The following is a 13,935-nucleotide window of genomic DNA, read 5'->3' as shown; positions in this document are numbered from 1 at the left end:
TGTTTTTGTATTTTTAATTTTTTCCACAAATCACTTTTACCAAGTTCCACACAAACACACACTTCTATACAACCACCATTCCTGAACACAGAGCAGAAATTATTAATTTTTGTATTCCGCTTTCACTCCACAACATTGCTGCACTGGGAGAGAGAAAAAAGGTTCCCCCTTACCTTTTGTGCCGATCGGACTGCAATATTGTTGAGCAAGAGCGGAGAAGGAAGAATCCTTTGTGGAGCATGCACTTTCCCTTCTGAAGAAATCACGTCGGGGTCACCATTTGCTGGATTCTGTCCACAATTTAGGGAGCGCGTTATCTGCGCCTCACGGCAAAAGCCTTTGCCAATCACCTGTTATCCAATTTACTCACTGCGTGCTCGTTTGATTTCTTCAGATTTAGGAAAATGCAAAGACACTGAAGCAGAAATTAGACTTACACAGATTGGTTGAGTTCAATCACAATTCTTGTTCAAAAAGCTCTGTTTTCAGGAAAGTACAATACAGCGCTGGGCCCTTCAAGAGTGGAAAGTTTCCATTCAGAAAAGGCAAAGTCCAAGGTTGTTAGATCAGTTTTATATTCAGTAGCACATTGTGGGCCGAGATTGATGGGTGATGAGTCTTCGGGGTGGGACAAGTTCGAAGGAGAGTCTGCTTGCATGGGAGTGGTGCTGATTATGGGCAATTCGGTGTGGAGGTGGGGTTCTGTTGGTGTGTGTGTGTGGAGGGGGGGCTGTTGTCTTCCATCCCGTCTTTCGGCCTTGGCGATCATCTTTGGCCGAGTCTTTGGGTGGCTCCTTCTGGCACCTGCTGGTTTTATCTCCACGTGACCTTCCTGTGAACATTCTTCTCCAATCTTGGACATAGACTGTCGTACTGCTGGATTCTTTTAATTTTGTCATTTTGTACGAAATTATGTTAGCTTTTGGCTGTGACATCATTAATCTATTGCTGTTCTTTTGATACATCATGTCTTTGCTTATTCTTAGTTTAATCATGCTTCCAACCGTATCTTTTCTTTGTTAGGCAAACTATTTCCCTCTGTGCAGAGCGTTCAGTAGTAGTCAAAAACTGGCGTCTAGCATTAGTCAAAACACAAGATACAATCAAGTACTGAACGGTCAAGACGACTCTGGTCGTGTCCATGATTCAGAGAAAAAACATCAGGCATGCATTACACAGTTCCTTAAGGGTCATTAAGCTATTTAGGCAATATATCAAAAGTCATTTGTTATTTCAAAGTGCTCAGAAATATATCAGATCATAAAGTTATAAAAACCTTTCTCATCACCATTTATGAAAAATGTCTAGTTATGTCTTCTTTATTGATTTGGTGTGTAGGTATAATTATATGCTTAAAATGTTTCTTTTATTTATTTAACATGTGAATATACTTGTCTGCTTATGTACTTTATTCAATGAGGCTTGAGCATATCTGTTTTTGTAGCTAGGCAGGACTTTTTGTATTTTGACCCCATTTCCTGCACTGCTCGCAAACAGTTTTCTCTCTTTTCCTCTCATTTTTATATGTCAAAATTGTTTCAGTTCTGCGGTGTAAATTGAATAGACAACAGTCTAGCAAATTTCTTTTTGTACTAAAAGTTTAGCCAATCTTCATAATTTTAACACATACGCACACACATGCACAGCTCTCGCGTGCGGAAGGTAGGTCCCAGCACCAATGATTCGTCACAGGCTGGCCATTTCCTGTGGTCGATCATGAGGTGGTCCCTCCCATGCACACGAGGACAGCACATTCTAATTTTATTTATTTATCTTCTAGAAGCAAGTTGCATTTCTTTACAACTTGATTTGCATATTTTAACTTTAGTGTAACACAATTTGATCTCTAGTCATTTGTAATTGGGCATACAAACAGCATTGTCATACTTCTTGTATGGACAGGAGCTCTAACAATCTAAAAGGATTTTTGATAACCTGACAATGACATGTTTTGCTGTCACACACTCAATCACACAAGTTATCCCTGCCTACGCGAAGTCCTCCCTTTATGCATAAAAAGGGAGCTGCTTCATCCAGTGAGGGAACTCTACAACACCCCCCACCTTCCCTGGGAACTAAAGACAACAGTCCTTGTCCCCAGCCCTGCCAACGCGAAGTCCTCCTTTTAAAAAAAAGAGCTGCTTCATCCAGTGAGAGGACTCTACAACACCCCACACCTTCTCTGGGAACTAAAGACAACAGTCCTTGTCCCCAGCCCTGCCAACGCGAAGTCTTCCTTTAAAAAAAAAGGAGCTGCTTCATCCAGTGAGGGGGCTTTACAACACCCCCCACCTTCCCTGGGAACTAAAGACAATAGTCCTTGTCCCCAGCCCTGCCAACGCGAAGTTGTACTCTTTAGAACAGTGGTCGTCAAATAATGATCCACGGAGGTACTGAGATTTTAAAACAGTTTGAGAACCACTGCTCCAAAAGAGACACCTCATCCAGACTCTACAACACCCCCTCTTTCCACAAAACTTACTTTTTCCTGTGCACTTCTACCTTTTAACGCGTTTCACAACAACAACACAATCACACAACTTCAGGCCTTTAACTTACTTGTCCCCTGGTTCGTTGCACTGCCGGGTCCCGTCAATCCACCTCTGTCAGACGAAGGCAGACCTAAGATGCCGGCCCAGCGAAGAATTCTCTTCCCAGGACTTTCTTCTCCAGGTCCTCCTAATGGACACTGGCTTGTCGACAATGCAGCACGTCCTCCTTCGTCAGCCAGATAGCGGGTATGAGGGATCCCGGGTTTCGGCACCAAAATGTTAGAGATTTGCTCACTCCAACTTATTTTGCAAGAACCACACGGGAGACAAGTAAGTCCTTTTGGACACCTGCAGGTGGAGAGTCCATTCGTCGCTGTGCGTGCAGCGATGTTCGAATAGAGCTCTGAACTCTCCTTCCTGCAAGAGGATATTTATTAAGAGAAACAGAGTGGGGGCATGAGTGGGCTGAATAGAAACCCCTTGTCCTTTAGTCTAAACATCTCAGCGGATGTTTTACGATCTTGTGATAAGGAGGACAAGGTAAGGTATTTATTACCTGTTGCATTCCAACATAATGCTATGATAAAGATAACCTGAAAAACCCTAACACACGGAATGTTAGGGTTATGTACAGTTTCCGCGGTGTCTGTCAGTAGGTTGAGTTGAGATAGGGCAGGGGTGGTAAACTTGCTCCAGTTTTAACCTCATGCGGACAGGTTTGTAGAAAAACTGTCGTCTGTCAGCTTCGGGAGGGAGATGGGACCATTCGTCGGCTTTCCGAATTGACAGGAATTGGAGGCGTGAGGAAAGGGATGGGAGTTGGGCTTCATGGAGCACTGCAGGTGTTGGAGTACACCGGACCTGTCCGGTTATTGCTCTTGCTGCATTTCGTTGAGCTCATCCTCCAGTAGAATTATGACTCACTCTCCACAAAAATCACAGTTAGCGGTAATCTGCAAGAAACTCAACACTGATGCAGTAGTCCTCCAAGAATCAAAACTCGGCCTCGAAGACCCTACTCCCTATCTCGCAGGTTACGAAGTGATCCGTAAAGACCGTGACGATTCTGGCACCAAAACCTACCGAGGCGGCGGACTACATATTTACCTTCGTCATGGCATTCCCTACTCTGTCCCACAATCCCCTAAAGCCAACCCGGCTGAACTCCAACAAATTCTCATTCCCACAGCTCGGCGCAGCCAGCTCTCACTTGCCAACATCTATGTCCCACCCGCCACCTCAAACACAGCGGGCTTGAGCACCAACCCATTCCAATGGTTGGACCATATTCCAACAGCTCAAGGGCTTATATGTGGTGACCTCAATGCACACCACATCGCCTAGGACGAATTCGCTCAGCCTGACAATCAAGGCGCAGCACTCTATGATTGGCTAGAAGACAAAGCAAAGACTCTCCTCAACGATGGCAACCCAACTAGAACTCAGCGCTCCAGACATCTCTAAAGCAGATCCATTAACTGCAATACGATGTTCGTAGGAACCGCTCAATGACCTCTCCTCTGATCATCTGCCTTTCTTGATCAAATGGAGAAAGGAGATCAAAGTAGAAAAAGTGAGGCGCCAAGTCCGTCCCAATTTTAAAAAAGGGGATTTGGGGAAGTACAAATCCATCATCAGACAAGGTCTTCTGACCATAGATGAAACACAAAGCACATATGCTGTCCTTGAAGCATTCACCATTCTCCTCAAAAAAGCAGCCGCAGAAGCAATTCCGGCTCAAGTCCTCCGGCCAGAAGGGATTCCCTGGATGACGAACAAGATTCACCAGCTCAAAAAAGAACGCAATAAGCTGAGACATAACTTGACTACCGAAAACCCAAAAATGTGGCTCGCGAAATCCAGAGAGGTGATTGATAAAACAAATGAGCCCAAGAGAGCGGCATGGCAAAACCATCTCAAGAAAATAGCCGACGCCAAAGATACAAGAAAGACCTGGGCGGTTGTTAAATCTCTAGACGGCAACCGAGCCAGAGAAACCGGGAAGACCCTCAACTACAAGGGCAGGGAGTATACCTCAGACATCTCCAAAGCAAATGTCTTCAATTGCGAATACAGTGAGTGGGCGGAAGAGTGACAGGTCGAGTAGGAGGGCTATACGAGAGCTTCGAAGAGATGCTTGTAGACTACTTGGCTCCCCTCGGCAGTCACTTGAAACCCAATTCACGTTGTCAGAACTCAAGCGTGCATTGCAACAAGTCAAACAAGGTAAAGCTGCCGGTCCGGATGGTATTGCTCCTGAGATGCTGGAACATCTTCCCGAAGAAGCACTCCCCCTTCTGCTGAATATCTTTAATAGCAGCTGGCTTCAAAACTGGTGTCCGCAAACGTGGAGAGTCGCTGTCATCGTACCCTTCCACAAGAAAGGGAAAGATCCACAAATGGTGGAGAACTACCGCCCCATTGCACTAACTTCAACGGTCGGGAAAACGCTAGAAAGAATGATTGCAAACCATCTGTCATGGTGGCTAGAGGAACACTCTCTTCTCAGCCCCTGGCAGGCTGATTTTTGAAAGAATCGCTGCACTGCTGAGCAATGCCTACGGTTGTCCCAGTTCGTCATGGATGGGTTTCAATCTAAGCCAAGTCACCACTGCTCCAAAAAATGCTGGAGTTAGGGGTGCCACTCCGTTTTGTGGAACGGGTGAAGACCTGGTTCACCAACCGACTAGCCAGGGTCAAAGTCAATGGAACAACGGGACGCTGACGCACTTTTAAAGAAGGCCTTCCACAAGGCTCAGTCCTGTCTCCTCTTCTCTTTATCTTCATCAACGACCTGCTTAGCTCCTTTGAGTCCACAACACTTGTCTCTGCATATGCTGATGACTTGGCGCTTGTCTGTAGCGGCCGTAATAAAGTTGAAGTAGAGGCCGGATTGCAGCTGGAGGTCGACAAAGTTGCTGAATGGAACTCAGATAATCGCCTCAAACTCAACACACCCAAGTCATAACTTGCGTTCTTCACGATGGACTCAAAACAAAGTGGTGCCCGAACATCAAGATTGGAGAGTCAGTGCTTAAAACGAATACAACTCCCACCTTCCTGGGGGTCACATATGACCGACAACTCACTTTCAATGAACACGTCCGGCAAGTGAGCCAAAACATCCAAAAGCGGTCACAACTGCTTCGAAAATTGTCAGGTACCTCATGGGGCTGGAAACCATCAGATCTCCGCACCATTTACATTGCGGCTGTTGTCACAATACTCCTGCCAGCCCCTCATATAAAAAAAATTCTCAACGTATCTACACGATTCAGGAAAATGATACTCCCAATGGAAAAAAAACCACGGAAATCCGCGGATCCGCGGAAAATTCTCATCCCTGTAACATGCGAAAACGGACCTCTAAAGCAGTGGTCCCCAACTTTTTTTGCGCCATGGATCAGTTACGTGTCAGAAATATTTTCGCGGACCGGCCTTTATATAAATAAAGAATACATTCATATAAATAAATAATACATTTATAATAAATATATTAATATGATGAAATAAAATGATACGACTGGCATAAAAACAAGAATAAACCACATAAGAATAAAACTCACCATTACGTTGAATTACTGGGAGCACTGAGCTTGTTTCTCATAAACGAGCCGGTCCCATCTAGGCGTAATCAGAGACAATGACACCCGAAGTGGTTAAGGTTTGTCTTTTAATGCAGGATGCTTGGTCTCCATGTGCCGAAGCAGTTTTGAAGGCTTCATTGCCTCGTTAGCTAGCCTGTCGCCACATATGCAGAGTGGGCTTGGCGTGTCAGAGTCACCTGTGGCAATAAAGCCATATTTTAAGTAGGACTCCAGAAATGTTCTTTTAAATGCAGCTTTCCTTTTCTTAGAAGTCATAGCTTCTTCTTCTTCCGTCTCCTCATTGTGCTTTTTTCCCTTTCCGAAGAAGCTTTCCAAACATCTCTGTTTCTTGCTCATTTTTGCTTGCTTCGCGGGCTCGACTGGGGTGACATGTCACATGACCGGGACGAGCGTCTTGACCTGAATTAACCTGTGTCAAGAGACACAGATGCACCGACAGATGTAATAGGGAGGGAATCGCCACCATTTTTTTATATTTTTCAAAATAAATTCTTACTCATTTTTGCTAGCTTTGCAGGCTCGACTGGGGAAACATGTCACGTGACCAGGATGAGCGTCTTGACCTGAATTAATTCATCATCAGGTCAGGTTAGGTCAGGTATGGGGGCACACGTCGCGCTGACGCTTCGCTGCCCTCACCTTCTTGCTCCACTCCATCGGGGACCTTAAGTCGTAGGACCCGCCACCCGCCAATTAATTCAGGTCAAGACGCTCATCCTGGTCACGTGACATGTTTCCCCAGTCGAGCCTGCAAAGCTAGCAAAAATGAGTAAGAATTTATTTTGAAAAATATAAAAAAATGGTGGCGATTCCCTCCCTATTACATCTGTCGGTGCATCTGTGTCTCTTGACACAGGTTAATTCAGGTCAAGACGCTCGTCCCGGTCATGTGACATGTCACCCCAGTCAGCCCGCCATCATCATCGATATATTTTTTTTTTTTTTTCTATGCGGCTTGGCGGCCCGGTACCAAGTGACCCACTGACCGGTGCCGGCCCGCGGCCCGGTGGTTGGGGACCACTGCTCTAAAGGAATGTAAACCAACATTTGGAGCAATACTACATTGTCCTAAAGGTTAGACACGTGATCGTTCATTTCACTTGTTAGGAGACCCACTTACATCGTCAGTGACTGAACGGCCTTCAAAATAAAGTACCCTACCTCAATTCAAAGCACGGCTGAATAACAAATAACATGGAGAATTCTTAACAGATACTGTAAATATGTTTTTAGAACAGCTTTTATTATTATAACAATTTTTTATAACAAGGTACAAGTGTATATACTGTAAATGTTTTTACAACTCATTTCATCATAACAATCTTTCTATACCAAGGTACAACACTGTAAATATGTTTTTAGAACTCTTTTTATGATAACAATTTTTGTGTACGCACTGCAATTGTGTGGGCACTCCCTGCCTTCTGCTGGCGTGTGGGCAACTTTCGTGCCATAATTCCTCAATTTAGAAGGTTTATTTTGAATTTGTGAATGTTTTTTGCGGAAAAATCTGCGATGTACTGAAGCCACGATAATCGAACCGCGATGTAGCAAAGTAGTCATATATGGCTTCATGGCTGGCGAGTTGCATTTTGTCACTTTTCCAGCCCGACATGCCAATGTTGAGGCTGACACACAATTTGGTTGTAACGTCGGTTACATTGGCCAATGTTGGAGTGGTGTGTGTTGAGGCCTTTAATACTGTTATGCAATCTGAAGTGATCATGAATCAAATCATGAAAAATCTTTAATGTAAAATGTATTTTGTTCTTCCAGGAAAGAAGCTGTTTGGAGAGGGCTACAGTGGGTTGGAGTACGATTACAGAGGTCTGATCAAACTCTACAACTCTGTGGGTAACTATGAGAAGGTATTTGAATACCACAATATACTATCCAACTGGAATCGCTTGAGGGACAGACAATTTGCCGTGGCAGATGCCCTTGAGGATGTCAACACTACACCCTTGATGACCCAGGAAGTGGTTCATGCATTCCTGTTTGGTTCAAAGCTCACCCAAACAAACACCAAATCCACCCTTGCCTTGGGTGAGATAGTTCGTGATCAAAATACATGGCATTAAGACCACTGAGGACATAAAATTTGGATGTATTTGATAGTTTGGTTGCAAGCATTGTGCAAATTATCCATTTGGATGGTTATGGTGTCACTGCAGTTGCTGACCAGATTAATCACTAATAAAATACAATTAATACAATTACAAATAAAAAATAATGGGAGAAAAGAAGGAAAAATTCTCATCTTTTTGCATCTTCACCTCACCTAGCAGATTTAAAAAAACTCCATAATCCTGAACAAAGTGTTCTCAGAAAGAGCAGGTGGAAATCCAAAAGGGTTACCACAACTGTTAAAATCCAGTCGAAATAATAGATATTGAAGTATAGATGCTATTAAAATGTTACCAACACTTCTCGATTGAAAACCAGCCATATATTTTTTTTTTTTTTATGAATGGAAGCTTTTGGTGCTGCTTTTTTTTTTGTCTTTTCTTATCTTAACTCATGTTGAAGAAATGCCACATGCCTTAAAATCTTGCACCTTCTCACTTTTGGCTCATCAAACCTCAAAGTACATGCAGGAAAATAAAAAATAAATAAATTTAAATTTAATTGAAAAATTTAACTGAAAATCGAACCTCTGAAAACTTTAAAAGCTTTTCCATGGCTACCTTAAAAGAGCAAGAATTGAGCAGTCAACGTACAGCTTAATTAACTGTTACGTTTTGTCTATTTTCTTTCATCAGTCACCAAGATATGCAAACGTAATATAGTGTGTCTCACATTCTGAGAGGCTTTATGTAAGATGAATTATTCATAGGAACTCTCTAAGGGTTCATTTGACTTAAATTTCCCCTGAAGTTCACCTCTAGGGTACCACCTATCCGAAAAGGTGGTGCTTTAACGGCCACACTCAACTGAAAGGTCGGCCTCCTCACTGGGAGTCCAGTTCAGAGAGCCACGACGAAGCACGGCCATGTCGCCCGTCACCTATCTGTAATAGAGGTACTTTATTCCTTGGCTTTCAACTCCCAATGAGACCCTGCTTTTGTTGTAGTGCCTGTTTACTGTTTAATTTAATTTTATTGTTCTCGCTATTTGGTTGATTGTCTTATGTCTTGTGGGTTCATGTACAGCACTTTGTATCGAGCTGCTGTTGGTCTGAAAGTGCTTTATAAATAAAGTTGAGTTGAGTTCAAACTTTAAGCGGCCACACTCCACTGAAGGGTCAGCCTCCTCACTGAAAGTCTTGTGCTCCCAATCTTTTCAACTCCAAGTTTTTCAATTTAGACAAGCTGATCTGTGGGTTGTCTCGCAGTTATTTATTGGAAATTGACGCACACTGACTGGCAGTGGGCAAACTGATTGGCAGTAGGACGTACGCCGCTACACAGCAGGCAACCACCATGGACACCTTCAGAGAGGAAGGTGGCGCCTCACCGGCATCAGCGAACGCGGTCAGCGGTGGGGACAGAGTAGCCAACACGTCTGACAAGTATGCTGCTGGCCGCCTCACCGGCGTCGGTAAATGAGGTCGGCGTCAGAGGGAGCTTTGGCTGCTGATTGACGATGGGGTGTCTGCGACACAAATTCCCCTGTCAGGCTGGTAAGAGGCTGAAATTGTTCTGCTAATGTTGTCTATGTCTCTCGGCTGGCCTGGGAACGCCTTGGGATCCACCGGGACGAGCTGGACGAAGTGGCTGGGAAGAGGAAAGTCTGGGCGTCCCTCCTAAAGCTACTGCCCCCACGACCCGACCCCGAATAAGCAGTAGAAGATGGATGGATGGATGGATGGATGGATGGATGGATGGATGGATGAATGGATGGATGGATGGATGGATGGATGGATGGATGGATGGATGGATGGATGGATGGATGGATGGATGGATGGATGGATGTTGTCTTTCACATTTTCCCAGGTTGAAGTGAACATGAGTACTAACGTGCATATGAATTTTGGTAGCAATGAATCACCATTTTAGACACTAGGTGACAACTGAAAAGTCAATATGGATTACAATGCTTGCCTGCCTGCCACGAGTGACATACTCAAACTGAGATGAAAAAAAAACAGGAAGCGAGCTCCAAAAGTAGGTGGACCAGTTTGTCGTAAATCTCCAAAAATCCCTATAATCACTGGATTCCCTGAGCAGCTCCTTTAGCAGCAGGCTTTTACACCCACGGTGTAGGAAGGAACGGATCCGCAGGAACGCAGGTCCTTCATTCCCTCTGCTGTCAGACTTTACAACACGTGTGGCACCTGATCAAATTGTGTTTCGTCTCTACTAGCGGCACTTGTGTTTGTCCTTGTCTGTTATTTATCCTTTTTTGAAATTTTGGCACTTGTATTCTTGCACTCGTATGCGCTGCTGTGACAAATAAATTTCCTCACTGTGGGATGAATAAAGTTTATCACAATATTTTTTAAGAGCATTTGTTTGGGTTTGTTCATTTCTCTACTGCATTTGGACACATCAATTATATGCGGGTTTTCAATATTCACAACTTAAACCCTAGCCCCTGCAAATAATAGGGGTCAACTGAAATGTAACTGTTTGAAATTGTACAGTGGATTTGCATTTAACTGACATCGAGCAGAAATCTCTTACAGTCCCCTCCAAAGTATTTGAACGGCAATGTCAGTGTGGAGGCCCTTTGTTTTTCTTGTATGCTGGAGACATTTAGGATTCAGATCAAAAGACTTATATGAGACCAAAGTTCATCTATTTCATGCGAGTTGCATGCACTTACCTCACAACAGTGGGATTTCTTCTGGTTAACATCTGGCAACTGGTGGCAACGGCTGTTAAAATTTGTAACTCCTGTGTTTGCTTACAACCTGTTATCCAATGTTTAAAGTTTGCTGTAACAAGGTTTGTGGTAACCTCTGCCTTAACACAGGACAGAGGTTACGACACACTAGGCATGTAAAAAGTGACGAATATATCCTTCTGCAGATTGCGAAGACTGAGGATGTGTAAACAAACATGCATTACAGGGACTTGATGAGTTGACCATTGAAAATGTTTCCTCGTAAGTAATGGATACTCTGTTTCTGTTTTATTGCTCATGCTTAATACCAAGGAAGAACTAATCATATAACAAACAGGAGGGAAATTACTCTGAGATGGGAAACGCTGAGTATTCGCGTGCACAACTCCTATAAAAAAATATTATCAATTGAGCCCCAATACCACGAGTCACCATGACAACTGAGGAAAAACAGATCACCTTATTTTCCTTTATTGGAGGTCATTATCCAAGCTTACGGCGAGTACGAACGTATTTTTCGCCGCAAATCTAATACAGCTGTAGCAGCGAAGGAGAGAAACGTCATGGGAGAAAATTGATGCCCGAATCAATGCGTCAGTTTGAACGTACTATTCCATTGATGTAACATTTAACATTGAGATCGTAGCGTAGCCTATAGTTGTGAATTTAAATAGGAATTAAATCTGATTTTCCTTTAGGTGCAATCCAGCAGGAGAACAAAGGACTTGGAAGCAGGCTGTGATTGCACGTCACTTTGATTTTAATTTAATTCTTTTAAATCAGCGGTGGCCAACCAGTCAGAGACAAAGAGCCACATTTTTTACTGCGTTACCGCAAAGGGCCACATCATACACATGGGCACACATGAACAACACCCCATCCCTTCCTCTTACACACATACCTCTGCTGAGCCAAATGTATTGTGCGACATTATGTCACACACCAACATGATAATGACAGAAATTGACTCCTACAGTACTAAGACCACAGGCCAGTCATTTTCAACAATGAACATTGTGCGCAATGTCTCACACACACACACACACACACACACACACAAACTCTCAGTTCAACAAAGTCCACAAACAAAAACATAACAATTTACAATAGTATTTTTTCACATACTATGTGTTCTTAGTGCAACTTCTGGCATTTCTGTTAATGTCCGATATTCTGTGTTCAAGAATGTGGCGGGACAGTTGGATGTCTGATACCATTAGTTTTAGTTTGTCGTTTTCAGGAGACAAGATTACAACATCACTGAGGCACTTTTTAACGAATGTTGGCTTTTTAGCCCGTGCAATGTTTCAACCCAACTCATACGATGCAAGCGTGACAGTCTCTGAGTGCTTCGTAATTTTTTGGAAAAAACTGTACCTGTTTTTCTGCCTGACTTTTCAAAGTGTCCAACTTGCGCTTGCGAAATTCAGTCCCTTTTGGAAAGTCTTTATCGATGTTGGAGTGAGCTGAAATGGCGCTGAAGATTTGAAGCTTTGAAATGCGCTAATGACGTCTTACATATCAGGCAGAATTGCTTGCCATTACGTTCAACAAAAATATAGAAAATGTCCCACTCTGTTAAAAACGTCCTGTGTTTTTCTTCATATTTTCGTTCAGCTGTGCATTTTTTCCCTGCCATTTTGAGAGCGAAATTAACACTAATTGTTTACTCGAACGGGTTTGCCCCTCCTGCTTTGTGGAATGTCACCTCATGCGTATGCGCGTTTGATGAAAATACCATATTGAACTCAAGCGAAGCGAACACGCACAAAAAAAAAAAAAAAACACAAACGTTGATATGAACGTAAAAGATTAAACCAGGCAAGGAGCCGCATGCCGCTCGGGAGCCGCGTTTTTTTTTTTTGTTTGTTTGTTTTTGTTTTTTTTAATACAATGTTTCAATTGAGAACATTTTCTCATTTACAATGACGACCTGGAGGTGTGAAGTGTCTTACCCAAGGATACAACGACACATGACTGAGCTCGGGTTATTCTGTCCTCACGCTGGCGTGACGTTTGCCAAGGCTAGACAGATAGCGAACAACTGAAGAAAAAGGACGCTGCGGCCGCGTAGTTTGTAGCTGCTTTACTTGGCACACAGGCAGTTATTTCTTGTACAGGTATTTGTAAAACTGTAATTCACACAACAACCGTGCATCAGTAGAATGTACATCAAAATCACAGAAGATGTAGAAATGAAAACATATAAACTTAAATGGAGACGATTAGCCTACCTAACCGTCACATGCGTAAACCTAGCATAGCATTGTAGCCAAAAGTAGCGCTAAACAATCACATTTGCAATACTAGCGTAGCATTCACAGGCAAATGGAGCTTAGGATGTTAGCGTACATTTTATAAACACACATATACAGAAAGTCAACTAGAATGTATAAATAACAGACTAAGATACCCCAAGGCTGAGCCACGAACCCGCTGCGACGATGTGCACTGTCTGGTAGCTGCGTACGAACTGCGTAGTGGCTGAGTGGGGGTCGAGTAAACGGAAATGAATGAACGAATGAAACCTAACCTAAATTCGGTCACTAGGGGGCAGTGTTAGAGCGTTTAACGAAAGAATAAACGGGATAACAGTACACTCCCCGCCTGGTATATTAAAAATATACCACTATTGTTATTTCAACTTTCAGCACAGAGTAAGATTACATCTGTGATAGGTCTGGTATAAGTTTTGACGGAACCGTGTTGTACGATTTTCACTTCGACCTTTCTGACCCTGCTATCGTGGCTAGGAATCGCCTTAACAACCGTACCAAGTGGCCATTCATTGCATTTGGCTTGATTGTCTTTCAACAAAACAATGTCACCCTCTTTCACATTAGGTTTCTCTACCTTCCACTTCCTCCTAGCCTGCAGGGTAGCGAGATACTCCCGTTTCCATCTTTTCCAGAAACAATCTGCAAGACCCTGGACTTGATGCCACTGGGCTTTGTATAGATCCCGGAGTTCAAAGTTACCAGGGGGAGCTAACACTGGGTTGGCCTTCTGAGTCAGAAGCATTCCAGGCGAGAGAACTTCAGGCGCTC

The 13,935-nt window shown here is 43.4% G+C and overlaps 1 protein-coding gene and 1 long non-coding RNA gene across 2 annotated transcripts in view; one reads left to right on the top strand and one right to left on the bottom strand.

Annotated features, from left to right (window-relative positions):
• Positions 1-10,544, top strand: part of appbp2 (amyloid beta precursor protein binding protein 2) — a 237,519-nt gene extending 226,975 nt beyond the window's left edge. The window contains 2 exon segments of the mRNA XM_088380624.1: positions 7,877-8,100; positions 8,102-10,544. Coding sequence (XP_088236750.1) covers positions 7,877-8,100; positions 8,102-8,155 — 278 coding nt within the window. The 3' untranslated portion in view covers positions 8,156-10,544.
• Positions 10,545-12,959: 2,415 nt separating this feature from the next.
• On the bottom strand, positions 12,960-13,526 carry LOC148394800 (uncharacterized). Its single transcript, XR_015859401.1, has 2 exons — positions 13,290-13,526; positions 12,960-13,020 (listed from the first exon to the last, which is right to left on the bottom strand). It is a non-coding gene; the product is annotated as an uncharacterized LOC148394800 (long non-coding RNA).
• Positions 13,527-13,935: the final 409 nt, after the last annotated feature.

The sequence above is a fragment of the Syngnathus floridae genome, chromosome 7 (assembly GCF_059516105.1).
Source record: "Syngnathus floridae isolate MCC-2025c chromosome 7, RoL_Sflo_1.0, whole genome shotgun sequence".
NCBI classification, from domain to species: Eukaryota; Metazoa; Chordata; class Actinopteri; order Syngnathiformes; family Syngnathidae; genus Syngnathus; species Syngnathus floridae.
This window is presented reverse-complemented; position numbering and strand designations above follow the sequence as displayed.